Source organism: Capricornis sumatraensis, chromosome 7 (assembly GCF_032405125.1).
Source record: "Capricornis sumatraensis isolate serow.1 chromosome 7, serow.2, whole genome shotgun sequence".
NCBI lineage: Eukaryota > Metazoa > Chordata > Mammalia > Artiodactyla > Bovidae > Capricornis > Capricornis sumatraensis.
This window is the reverse complement of record NC_091075.1, coordinates 48696181-48709240: the sequence shown is the minus strand read 5'-3', so window position 1 is coordinate 48709240 and position 13060 is coordinate 48696181. Positions and strand designations below refer to the sequence as shown.

Here is a 13060-nt window from a genome sequence, read left to right as displayed (position 1 = left end):
TAATTGTGTTCTATATACATGCAATATGTTTATGTATGTACATTATGCACACAAAAACATACGTATATGTGTGTATATATATGTATATGCCCTCTATCAATGCCCTTTCATAAACTGTTTCTCAGGGACCATATCTGAATGAGATCAATCACTCAGACTTGATTGGGATCAAGTCACTGACTGTGAATCTGTTAGGCAAAAGAGAAAAAAACATGATGTTTTAATTATTCAAGCACTGCTTTAGATTATAATCAACAAGTGCATCCCTAGCTTGCTTTAAATTTCAAAATCGCTTTCAAAGAACCCTAAGTATATATCCAGTTATTATTAAGTTAAAATTATTAAAATATTATACACATATACACATATATAACTTAAACCCTTACTACAAAGCATTTTTTAATGGTTTCATCTTATCAAAAATTTGCACAAACTAAATCCTAAAACAGTAATATAAAAAAAAGAAAAGAAAAAATAAATCAATATTCTTACGACAATGGGTCTGTTTATCCTGATGATTTGACATAGTCTCTCTCTCAAGGGCTTCCCCAGTGGCTCAGCAGTAAAGAATCCGCCTGCAAAGCAGGAGATGGGGGTTCTATCCCTAGGTCGGGAAGATCCTCTGGAGGAGAAAATGGCAACCCATTCCAGTACTTCTGCTTGGAAAATTCCATGGACAGCAGAGCCTGGTGGGCTACAGTCTTCAGGGTTGCAAACAGTCAGACACCACTGAAGCAACTGAGCACAAATGCACACACAGTCCCTTTAAAAGAACACCTGCTTGCTCAAAACTAAGCATGCAGTAGATGACTGACAGGCAATTCATTCTTAAACTACAGTAAACCTCTACAGCAAAACTCCTCAGAGGAAAACTTCAGTGGAAGACAATGCTCTCTAGATCTTATTAGTAAGAGAAAAACTCATGGTGTTGCTAAATCTAAGTATTTAAAATACTAATCTGAAGAGGAAAAGAAGATAGTGACTCTGTCATTTTCAGATCTACTAAGAATTCACGGTTAAATGACATCATTAATACAGTCAGAGAGAACAATTGTCTCCAAATTCTTACAAGAATTTTCCACTTTTCAAAAGTCACATAAAACTTACTTTTATTACTGAAACTCTCTACTCCATTTCTATCCATTAACACTGACTAGATTATGATAATGCTGTTTTTTTTTTTTTTTTGGTTCAGTCTACGGTTCTACTTCCTGAAGCGTACAATAGCAATAATTATGTTCTGAGTTTAGCACAACATTTACAAACGGAAACCATAAAAGATAGCACTATTCATACAATCAGAATAGGAAGGAGCCCAATACAGACCATATAAATCAATGAAATTTTCAATATTCTCTAACCTTCTTGTGGACTTTCAATTTACCTTTTCCCAGCTACCAGTTCTACTGACTGTATTTACATACTTATTAAAATGACAACTTGTGCATTGATTATCTTAAAGTTTAAACAGAAATGTCCAACTTTTCAAAATCAATATTCTAACAAAGGGAAAGAATATTAAAAACAAATTTCAGGGTTAATATTATTTTAGTAAACTTACTTTAAAGCACCACCACTCGAACTGATTTTGTGTGATATATCATACTTTTCATCTAATACAAATCATCTTGCCTTTTTCACAATGCCATAAATAACTCAGAGGAACTTAAGTCTTCAAAAGGAAGGATTATTAACTGCTTATTAAAATAAAATCCCATCTTAAGTAATTTTCCTGATGTAATCTACATGACACACAACATTAGCGGTTAATTCTAAATTTTCTGAATCATGTGCCCTTCTACCAACTACATATTGATAAAACAGTAGTCATTTATTTATTAACCAAACTTTTCTACTCAAGAAACTAAGAGTCACACTCCTATTCCTTCTAGAAACCCAAGGAGTTTCACCCCCTCCCTTCCTGCATGAGACATTAAAACTCCACATTCTAGTTTTATCTTGCTACCTTCTTAATGATTACTATAAGACTATTCAAGCATAAAAGTATCCAATCTATTCTCTCACTCAAACTCTATTACACTCCTAATACTGACCATTCTGTAATCTTTTTATCAAATCATGGAGATCTGATGTTTCAAGTTCCATTTAAAGGGCCTGATAAGTTTTAGGGTAAAGCAAGTTAAATATTCCGATCATCATGTTTCATAAAACTTCCAAAAAGCTTGGAAAGTTTACCAACACCCTCCTCGCTAGAATAGTAAACATCCTGTCACAGAACCCAGAGAATAGCTGCTTTGCTCTGAACTCCACCTCCTGAGCACCACTCACAGCAGCTGTTAGTAACTTTCAAACGCCTGTTCGACTCTCTTTGGTTAAATTAATGATGGGTCATACTGTTACACTTGACTGTGTCCTTTTTAGTCCTGCAGTTATATAGAAAACCTACAAATTACTTTTAAATATAAAGTTCAAAAAAAAAAAAAAAGAGCTCACTTTAACGCCATTACTTTTCCCAAAGAAAGCATTTCAAGATCCTTACATCATTACTTAAACCACAACCTATCAGTAGCACACGAAAACGGAAAGCTTTAAAGGATTTAATTTTCTACCTCATCTTACCATACATGTTCGCAAATTTCAAGAACTTTCCATATTTTTAAAAGGTGCTATTGCAGTCTGTAAGGACTATGCTACTCAAATACAAGCACCAAATATTCTGCACTGGTAAATTTTCGGTATCTTGCTGGTTAGCTGCTGAGCTTTCTGCACCCTTTGCACAGTGATGATCCCACCAGCAAATACTATCTATCCATCCTTTAAAAGGGTCTTCCTCCCACTCCTCAAAAAGAAAAAAAAAAAAAAGAAATCCACATTAGACTAAAGGTTTGCCATACTAACAAGGAACCGCTAATACCACTAGGTATTATGGCTCTCAAAGAATCCGCTCTAGCAGTCTCCCCTGGGACATTTTGCTCAGCAGGGCTTTGAACCGGTGAGACTCGCTGCCAGCTGCCTTTGCAAAAGCAGCACCACAGGCGGACTCCATACCGCATTGCTGCTGCTGACTACTTCTAGCAGCTTCAAAAAAAAAAAAAATATATCAGCCCAGTACCCTGCAGACCCTGCCGGCTCTTTCTGCAGCACAGAAGGGAAACCACTGCATTGCTCAGCGTGGAACACCGGGGAGCAGACTTAAGGGCGGGGAAGCGAATGCCGTCGGGAGGCTCTGGCGAGGGCGGGGTGTTGGGGGGAGAGGGAAGGCATCCGGAGTGCAGGAGACGGCGACCAAGCAGCGACCAGGGCGCTGGCGTCCGGGCATCACGCACTGACCCGAGCCGTCGAAGTGCAGGCGTCGGGAGCGGCGCGGGCCCCTCCTGAAGATGGTGGTCCCGCAGTGTCCGGCAGAGCCCCGCCCGCCGCCCTCCGCCCTCCGGGCCCTCACCTGTCATGAGCACCGAGCTGTCGCCCGCCGCCGCCGCCGCGGCAGAGGCAGGGGAGGCGGCCGCCGCAGCAGAGCCCGCCGCCCGCCGTCCGGGGAGGTGTCTGGGCACCAGCTCGCATCCGTCCGCCGCGCCGGCCACCAGCAGCCCGAGCACCAGCAGCGGAGCCCAGAGCCGCCGCCGCAGCCAGCCCGAGGCCGGGCCGGACGTCGTGGCGGGATGAGGACGAGGAGGAGGAGCGGGGGGAAAGCGCGGCGGCGCCCCGGCCGCCGGCCACTCGTCCGCTTCGAGAGGCGCCGCCGCCGCCTGTGATTCCTCGGGCCGCCCCCGCCACCCCAGACGCGAGCTCCTGCCGGGCGCCAGTCTGGTCCCGTCGGCACCGGCGGCCTCTGGAGCTTGGGTCCCGGCTGCGTTCATTGGTTCCGGTTATTTAAAAAAAAAAAAAAAGGTGAGGAGCAAAAAGGTACGGCGTCTTCAGGCCGCGCGCGACACCCGCGCTGCTGCGGCAGCGAGACCGGGATCCGCTGCTCTGGCGCCTCCAAACACCAGTCCCAGCGCCCGCGCCGCCGCCGCCGCCGCCGCCGCCGCCGCCGCCGCGGCGCATCCCCCCGCCCCCTCCGGCCCGCGCCCGTCGTAGTACCACGCTCGGCCCGGACACCTCCTCCCCTCACACATTCGCTCGGATACCAATCCCCCGCCTCCTTCAGCTGCTCCGCTGCGCAGGCGCGGAGCGGCTGCACTGGGCCTGCGCGGCCCCCGAGTCCCGCCCCCGGGGCGTTCCAGGGAGGAAGAGGGCCGCGGAGTGGTTTCCAAGGCTTTCGCAGACCCGCGAAGATTGGGGGTGGGGAGGGAGACCGCCGTGTCCTCCTCCTCCGTTCACGCCCCCACCGCGATTGAGACGGCAGGGGACTGAGAGCGGGAACCAAGGAGGCGAGGAGGAGAGTACGAACATCCCAAATCGTTTGAGGGAGTTTTAGCCGAGCAGACGGCAGACAAATAATTGCATGGGTCAGAAAACCTTATAATCCGAAACTGCGGCGTCTCCAGTATTTTGGTACCGGTCGGGTTTACAGGAGGCTAGCCATGTGGAAGTCGAGGTCATCGCCTTTTACTTACTTAAAGCTCTTGCTAAGTACTAGTGTGCCAGGGAATATCCTGAGCGCTTTACAAATTTACACATTGTAAGTACAAAATTTAAATGGTGGTATCGTTTTCATGCCCATTTTACAAAAGAGGACGCTAAGGCTCAGAAATGTTCCCAATTTCCACAGCTAATAAATGGGTAAACGGGCCAGATTTAGCGCCACTGAATGTAAATATTGAAAAGGATTTGTTCTAGCCTCTGACTCTCCTGTGCTCAAACGTTACCTGAACTCATCGCCTTCCTAACCGCACCCCACCCCATGGATTCTTTGCTATCAGTTGAATAGGCTAACAGAAAAACGGTATTTCAGATTTTTCTTGGCTTCTCCTACCTCAAATGAAGCACGAGACACACACACACATGCACTCTCTCTCTTCCCCCGCCGACCCCCCACTCTTCTCCCTCCCAGCTCCCCCAACTCTCTCCCCCGCCTCCCCGCCCCACTCTCCCCCCGCCCCCAGGACCCTTCCCCCACCCCAGCGGCACGAAGTTGTTTGATTTGCAGATGAGGTTCTTAAGCACAAAGGTCTTGTTTGGTATTGGGTTTCCGTTGTTGGGTTGGGGTTTTTATTGGTTTATTTATTTTCTCAATCAAGAAGATACTCAAATTACAGTCTCCCAAAGAATTTCTTGGGCAGCCTGACCATGAATTTCACTGTGGAAAGGCAGATGCACACTTCAGAAAGGAATTAAGAATTTCTCTGAGCCTAATCAATTTATCAACAATGATTTCTTGACAGACTTCTTGGGAACATGGTGTTTAGGTGCCAATTCTTTATAGGGCAACAGGGAGATTATATTTCCTCTGCTGAAAGGCACAGCAGTCAAGTCACATACTTGCTGAATGTCCTCCAAAAGGAGATAGTTCTGCTAGAGGGCCAGCAAAATATAAAGACATAAGAGGCTTGTTTCCTGCTCTTCAGAAGGCAACCTTTCATTCATTATTGAGTGCCTCACGTGTGCTCTTTAGTGGGAATGAAAGTCAAAGTCAGTATTCCTGCCTGGGGAATCCTACAGTCTTGCTTGGGAGATAAAATTTACACCCATTAAACAATGAGAGGTTAAGACAAGGTAGTAATCAGTTGTTAAATTGGGCAGAGCAAGCTGTTACAGCAACCCACTCCAGTGTTCTTGCCTGGAGAATCCCAGGGATGGGGAAGCCTGGTGTGCTGCTGTCTATGGGTCGCACAGAGTAGGACACGACTGAAGCAACTTAGCAGCAGCAGCAGCTGTTACAGCAATAACAGCAGTATGAAACCACGAACAAATTAACAAATCACTGAGTCCAAGCTTCTTTAAACAAAGATGATATGGGCTTTTTCCTGTCTTTAAAAATAGATGCTGGCACTGAGATGGTACTAGTTTGGGAGTTATGATTATTTATTCCTCTTACTGGAGCCACAAAAGTTATGGAGCTAGAAAACCTGCAAGCGTTAAAGAGACCTCTCTCAGGCAGGTCAGAGTTCAGCAAGAAACCCTCCATCTCCTATTATTTTTGTGATGGGTACCAAAGTTTCCGACTGTTAAATGGGTGGCCGGAATGCATCTTCTGGCTGAACAGAGGAATAGTTATCACTATGTATCTAGCATAAATGTAGGTACAGAAAAGAGATAGTCCACTGCTTTGGAAGAATCTCTAGAATTACAGATGCTATAATTTACAAGCTAAATGTAAACGCAAGGTTTCAGCTGAGGCAATTGTTTCCTTTTCTTCTCAGGTTTCCGGTTCCAACTCCAAGTTTATGCTTTCCTTTTCCTTCCAGCCAAATTCTATTCAAAATCCACTGTGACCCCTTTACCCTGACATCTAACTATTCCTACAGCCTGATTTATACCTTTTAACGTCCAAACCTCACGATTTACCACTTATTTACAAAATGTCTTTCTTGTCTAATTATCACCTATTCATGACTTGCCTGGAAAATCCCATGGACGGAGGAGCCTGGTAGGCTACAATCCATGGGGTCGCAAAGACACGACTGAGCGACTTCACTTCACTTCATGACTTCCAACCGTCTAATAGGCGGCAGGTAAGCTTTGGAGACAAACCTGGTGGAAAGAGCAACTCCATGACTTCAGCTGTGCGACCTATAGACAACTTTATCTGTCCTAGGTTTCCAGAAGGGAAACTGGGGAGTAATGTAATAAAGCCCGCCCCGCAGTCGTTGGTGACAGACTGAAATAACACGTCAGCTTTTGCGCTGTGCCGGCACACAGATACAGAATCATCCCGAAGAAGCACTATCCCCAGGATCTTGGCGTGAATCTGGGCGTGTTCCTGGCTTAGGAAAATTGCATCGCACCTTTGCAGAATAGTTTGATTTCATCTTCCGACAAATCCCTAACTCTTGTAGTGCGCGTCCAGCACAGACGCACACTAGGATCCGTCCACTCGGCCCTTCCCCATCACAGAAGCAAATCCGCCCGTCTCAAGAGTCCGGCTCCAACCGCATCTCCTTTTTCTCCCCTCTCTTCCCCCGCAGCCAGGACAACCCACAACGCCCCAAGCACTCCAACCCGGAGAACCAGACCTAGTCCCCCGCGCGAGGCCGCCAGCGCGCCTGCGCTGCCCAGCAGCCTCGCGCATGCCCGCTGTCTCCTGCCGGTTTTCCCCAGGTGCTCGAGCTCTGAGTCTCCCGCGGTTCCGGGACGCCGCGAGCCTGATCGCTCGGCTTCCGGCTCCCACGCCGTGGGCCGCGCGACCCGGCCCCCGGCCGCCCGGCGATGACGTTCTGATGCTGGCGAGCTGTGGGTGGGCGTGGAGCGAGAACAGGGATGGAGGTGGAGAAGTGGGGCGCTCCAGCCTGTGGTTCACCCAGCGGGGCTTAGTCTTGTAGACTAAGTCTTGTAGACTCATTCCACGCACGGAATTTATCCCGTCCGCCTGTGATCTGGATTTCTCAGCTTCCATTCCCTGTCCCTGGAATATCGGGGACTGACTGAACATCATCCGAGAGCTTGCTTCATTTGTTCATCCTGTTTAAGACCCTCAGAGAAATTCAGAGTTTCCGTTGGTGGAAACCCTTTTGCAGAACAACTCTTTTTATGTTTTCCCACCGACTCCCCACACTAGCTTACAAGGGAATCGATATCCTGAGAACTTTGGAAACATGTCCAAAGCGATACTGCTTATGTGATGGCCCCAGGATCTGATCAGTGAAGCCTCCGCATATAAACATGGGCTTCAAATTGATCAATAAATTAAATCACTATAAAAAAGGGAGGTAACTAGTTAGCAAGATCCTTTCTTTCTAAAGTCAATAACCCAATAAGGCATGGAGTTCAATGAAGGTGGTAAACCTTATTACATCTTTCTCCTTGAGTGGAAGAAGGAAGCCTCCTAAAAGATGTCAAGCATCCAGAGTAGAAAAATCAAAAACTAAGAACTGTTAATTTATTAACATATTTTTTAAAGCCACCCATCAGAGCAAAGGGACGACAGAGGATGAGATGGTTGAATGGCATCACTGACATGAGTTTAAGAGTAAACTCTGGGAGTTGGTGATGTACATGGTGTCGCAAAGAGTTGGACAGGACTGAGCGACTGAACTGAACTGAATCAGAACAAAAGCAAGTCATCTTTCCCCACCAAAGTCCCGGGAGTCAGCGGGCTCTGGAGTCAAAGATGTTTGCTCTGTTGCTGCTTAATTTGAGGTGCTACATGAATAATAATGACCACATAGTATCTGATAGATAGAAAAGCAGTAGGAGTGCTGATAGGTCCTATAAAAAAGAGGGATAGAGTTGTGATGGAGATAAAAGGAGATATTCACAATTGAAACTGATGAGAATGAGAATTGCTTCATTTGCACACAGATGATAGTACTGACAATTCTGAAGGTGACAAGCAAATCGTGCAACAGGTAAAACATGATATGCCTATGCTCTTGACAGCAGGAGACTGGGAAAGTGATTGATGGAATGGAAAAACCTTGGAGTATTATCCAAGAGATAAGCTTCTAAGTCAGGTGCTTAGTAACCTAACCTGAAGTTAGTTAAGACCAAGTATTGGTTCCGGAACTAAAGTTTAAGATGGTAAAATTTGTGTTTTGGGGCAAAATGTGGTTCCATAGGCTCAAAGCACTAATCAAATGTTCGAAATATCTGTGGGCACAAAGCTGCTAAACAGTTCGTCTTCACACTTGAAGAGATTATCTAGGAGAGAATTACCTACCCTCAATTTCAAAGTACACAAAACATGTCTCCTTTAGCAAGAGACACTATTGTATTTCCCTGATGGTCCAGTGGTTGACTCCTTGCTCTTGCTGCAGAGGTCATGGGTTCAATCCCTGGTTGGGGAACTAAGATCCCGCTTGCCACATGGAGTGGCCAGAAGAAAAGAAAGAGATGCCATAGGACATATATGAGCAAAGATGAGAAAAGTAGACATCTTTTAAAAGGGTTGCCCATCTCCTTTTCCTTTTGTGGAAAATTCATCTGGAGACTGGAAATGTAAACCCCTTCATATTAAGTTTGAATGAATGAAAGCCATGGCCGTAAGTATAGCCATTTGGAATCTAAACTCTTTGTAAAGAGAGAAGCTCCTGTATCTTGGTTCCAGGAAAGCCAGGTCCTTACTGGAGGCTTCTTTGAGCTATGATGTCTTTAACAATATGAATTCTGGAGTTCACCTAGCCATTTACTAACTGTGTGCCTTTGACCAAATCACTAAACACCTTAATCTCAGATTCCTCTTTTGTAAAAAAAAAAAAAAAAGGTCATAATGCTAGTAGCTAGACAGGGCTGTTGAGAGATAAAAATGGTTGTAAAGGTGCCTGGTGCATAATTAGCTGTTATTATCTAGGCCAGTGGTCCCCAACTTTTTTGGCACCAGGGACCTGTTTTGAGGAAGACAGTTTTTCCTCAAACCAGGGTGGGAGGATGGTTGGCGATGACTCAAGCACATTACATTTATTGTGCTCCTCTAAGAATCCAATGCCACTGTTGATCTAAAAGGAGGAGGAGTTCGGGCAGAAATAAGAGTAATGTAAATACAGATGAAGCTTGCTCACTTGCTGCTACTTACCTCCTGTTGTGCAGCCTGGTTCCTAACAGGCCACGGACCACTACCAGTCAGTGATCTAAGCCCTTAATGGTATTAAGGATAAGAGCTTGTTTTCATTTGATTTGTGCAAAAGAGGAACATGGAAAGAGAGAACAGAAAAAACGTATATGAGAGTACATATCACAAAAGTAAACACATAAAAATCTTTACAAGGCCTACGCCTGAGGAGATGTTCAATGGTGATATTTGAATCCTGGTTGTCTAGAAAACAGAACCTGAGGTAAGGGCTTATATAACAATTCCTTAGGGAGTGCAACTCCAGGAAAGCAAGAGGGGAAAGGGGAAATGAGGCAGGCAAGGAGGTTAAAGAAAAAAAAAGAAAGATAACCAAGGTGATGAACTGAGATGGCCACAAAGAGGTCTGGCTGGTCAGTCTCATGTGATTTCTCCATGGCAGACCTGGGAGACCACAATGTTTTGGAACAGAGGAAGAGAAAAATGGAGCTCCATTTGGGCGCAGGTTACTGCAGCAGCTGTGGACTACCCCGTATTTCTGAATCATGCCTCCTGCCTCCCCAGGCAGCTCTAGGGAAATGAGACTCTGAACAGCAGTGGCATTATCCATGCATGAGCTGAGCCGGCAAGTGAATGAGAGCCAATAGCACTCCCCAGCTGTCCACCCGCAGCCTGCAGCTTGCAGCAGTGCCTACCACCACTGTAGCAACAGAGAAGTTCCAGGAAGAAAGGCTGGGTTTTCAAGGTATTAAGTCATCACTAAGTCATGCTCAAACTACCACACAGTTGTACTCATCTCACATGCTAGTAAAGTAATGCTCAAAATTCTCCAAGCCAGGCTTCAGCCACACATGAACCATGAACTTCCAGATGTTCAAGCTGGTTTTAGAAAAGGCAGAGGAACCAGAGATCAAATTGCCAACATCCACTGGATCATGGAAAAAGCAAGAGAGTTCCAGAAAAACATCTATTTCTGCTTTATTGACTTTGCCAAAGCCTTTGACTTTGTGGATCACAATAAACTGTGGAAAATTCTGAAAGAGATGGGAATACCAGACCACCTGACCTGCCTCTTGAGAAATCTGTATGCAGGTCAGGAAGCAACAGTTAGAACTGGACATGGAACAACAGACTGGTTCCAAGTAGGGAAAGGAGTACGTCAAGGCTGTATATTATCACCCTGCTTATTTAACTTCTATGCAGAGTACATCATGAGAAACGCTGGACTGGAGGAAGCACAAGCTGGAATCAAGATTGCTGGGAGAAATATCAATCACCTCAGATATGCAAATGACACCACCTTTATGGCAGAAAGTGAAGAGGAACTAAAAAGCCTCTTGATGAAAGTGAAAGAGGAGAGTGAAAAAGTTGGCTTAAAGCTCAACATTCAGAAAACGAAGATCATGGCATCCGGTCCCATCACTTCATGGGAAATAGATGAGGAAACAGTGGAAACGGTGTCAGACTTTATTTTTGGGGGCTCCAAAATCACTGCAGATGGTGACTGCAGCCATGAAATTAAAAGATGCTTACTCCTTGGAAGGAAAGTTATGACCAACCTAGATAGCATATTCAAAAGCAGAGACATTACTTTGCTGACTAAGGTCCCGTCTAGTCAAGGCTATGGTTTTTCCAGTAGTCATGTATGGATGTGAGAATTGGACTGTGAAGAAGGCTGAGCACCGAAGAATTGATGCTTTTGAACTGTGGTGTTGGAGAAGACTCTTGAGAGTCCCTTGGACTGCAAGGAGATCCAACCAGTCCATTCTGAAGGAGATCAGCCCTGGGATTTCTTTGGAAGGAATGATGCTAAAGCTGAAACTCCAGTAGTTTGGCCACGTCATGCGAAGAATTGACTCATTGGAAAAGACTCTGATGCTGGGAGGGATTGAGGGCAGGAGGAGAAGGGGACGACCAAGGATGAGATGGCTGGATGGCATCACTGACTCGATGGACGTGAGTCTGAGTGAACTCCGGGAGTTGGTGATAGACAGGGAGGCCTGGCGTGCTGTGATTCATGGGGTCGCAAAGAGTCAGACACGACTGAGCGACCGAACTGAACTGATGTAAGTCATGTCCAAAAGCAACACGAGGAACCTGAGCAAGCAGAGCATCAGATTATCTTGGCCACTATTACCAAGGCAGCCACAGATTTCAACAAGCCTCCTTCTAAGGAAGACTGAAACATCCCCTTTGCAACCTAGAAGAGTGCTGTATAGTGGTGTCATGTTACTGGATGGTAAGCATAGCATCAAACAGAAGACTTTAGCCAAGCAAACTCAAGGAGGCACATAACCTGGATAATAGTAATGGCAGAGATATAGGTGGACCAAGGCTTAAAAGGCAATATGGACTAACAGAAGCCCTTCATGATTCATGCATCAAACACTGAATTTATTTTAGGGGTTAGATGATAAATTAGGTGCTAGAATCAAAGATAAATAAAATAATCCTTAGGTCCAGGACTGTAGGAGCTCACAGTCACATAGCAACAATAAAAAATAGATATTTCTTTCATTTATTCATGCTTTGTTAACTGTTTAATAATATCTGCCATCATTAAATGCTGGTTCTACAATATGTGCTGTGGCTAAAAAAGAAAACAATTTGTTTTTAAAGTTCTTCCCCCAAAAAATTAATATCAAGTAAGTTTATGCCTGATCTCATACTTTACATAATACAACTGCCAGGAACTGGAAAATTAGGCATTTGTCTGAATGTTTTAATGTTTACGCAAAGGTGTTCCAGAATGCGTTTGCAATCAGGTGAGTGGAATGATAAAAGCAGAGTTTGGGAACAAGCTGCCTGACATGGAAAAGAATGAAAAGAGCATGAGACGTGGAGGTTCAGATTATGAAGGAACGCGTTCTCATAGCATTATTGCAAATCCAGAAGGAAGAAGATGAGAGTTCAGTGTTATCTCTCTAAACAGGACAAATTAGTGCTGTTTGTCCAAATTTTATTGAGTCCTTGAAATATAATAGGAAAAGAAAAACACACCTCATGGGAATTATGTTGTAGCTGGGGAAGCTGACAATATGTGAGATAAATAAGTACATGTCCAGTGTCAAATGCTAATAAGTAATAAAGATGGGAGGGGGGAAGTGAAAGATCTTTGAGTGAAGTCTCAAACAAGGTGAAATAATCACACAGATATCTGTGGGGAGAGGATCCTGAAGCAGGAAAGTTTGAGGGAAAACAATACGTGTGGCTTGTTCCAGGAATAACAAGGACATAACTGTGGTAGAGTGGGCTTCCCAGGTGGCTCAGTGGCAAAGGATCCACCTGCTAATGCAGGAGACACGAGACACAAATGCAATCCCTGTGTTGGGAAGATCCCCAGGAGAAGAGCGTGGCAACCCACTCCAGTATTCTTGCCTGGGAAATCCCATGGACAGATGAGTCTGGCAGGCTACAGTCCATAGAATTACAAAGAATTGCACATGACTGAGCATGCATGCGTGCACACACAAGTGTGGTAGAGTAGACACAGGG

At 45.1% G+C, this 13060-nt stretch overlaps 1 protein-coding gene across 2 annotated transcripts in view; it reads right to left on the bottom strand.

The window, feature by feature from the left end:
• The window catches only part of STIM2 (stromal interaction molecule 2), a 174657-nt gene extending 170839 nt beyond the window's left edge, over window positions 1-3818 (bottom strand). For both annotated transcript variants that reach the window (XM_068974913.1, XM_068974912.1), the window contains exon 1: window positions 3404-3818. In XM_068974913.1, coding sequence (XP_068831014.1) covers window positions 3404-3818 — 415 coding nt within the window. The remainder of the gene's footprint in view (window positions 1-3403) is intronic.
• Between the last annotated feature and the right edge of the window lie 9242 nt (window positions 3819-13060).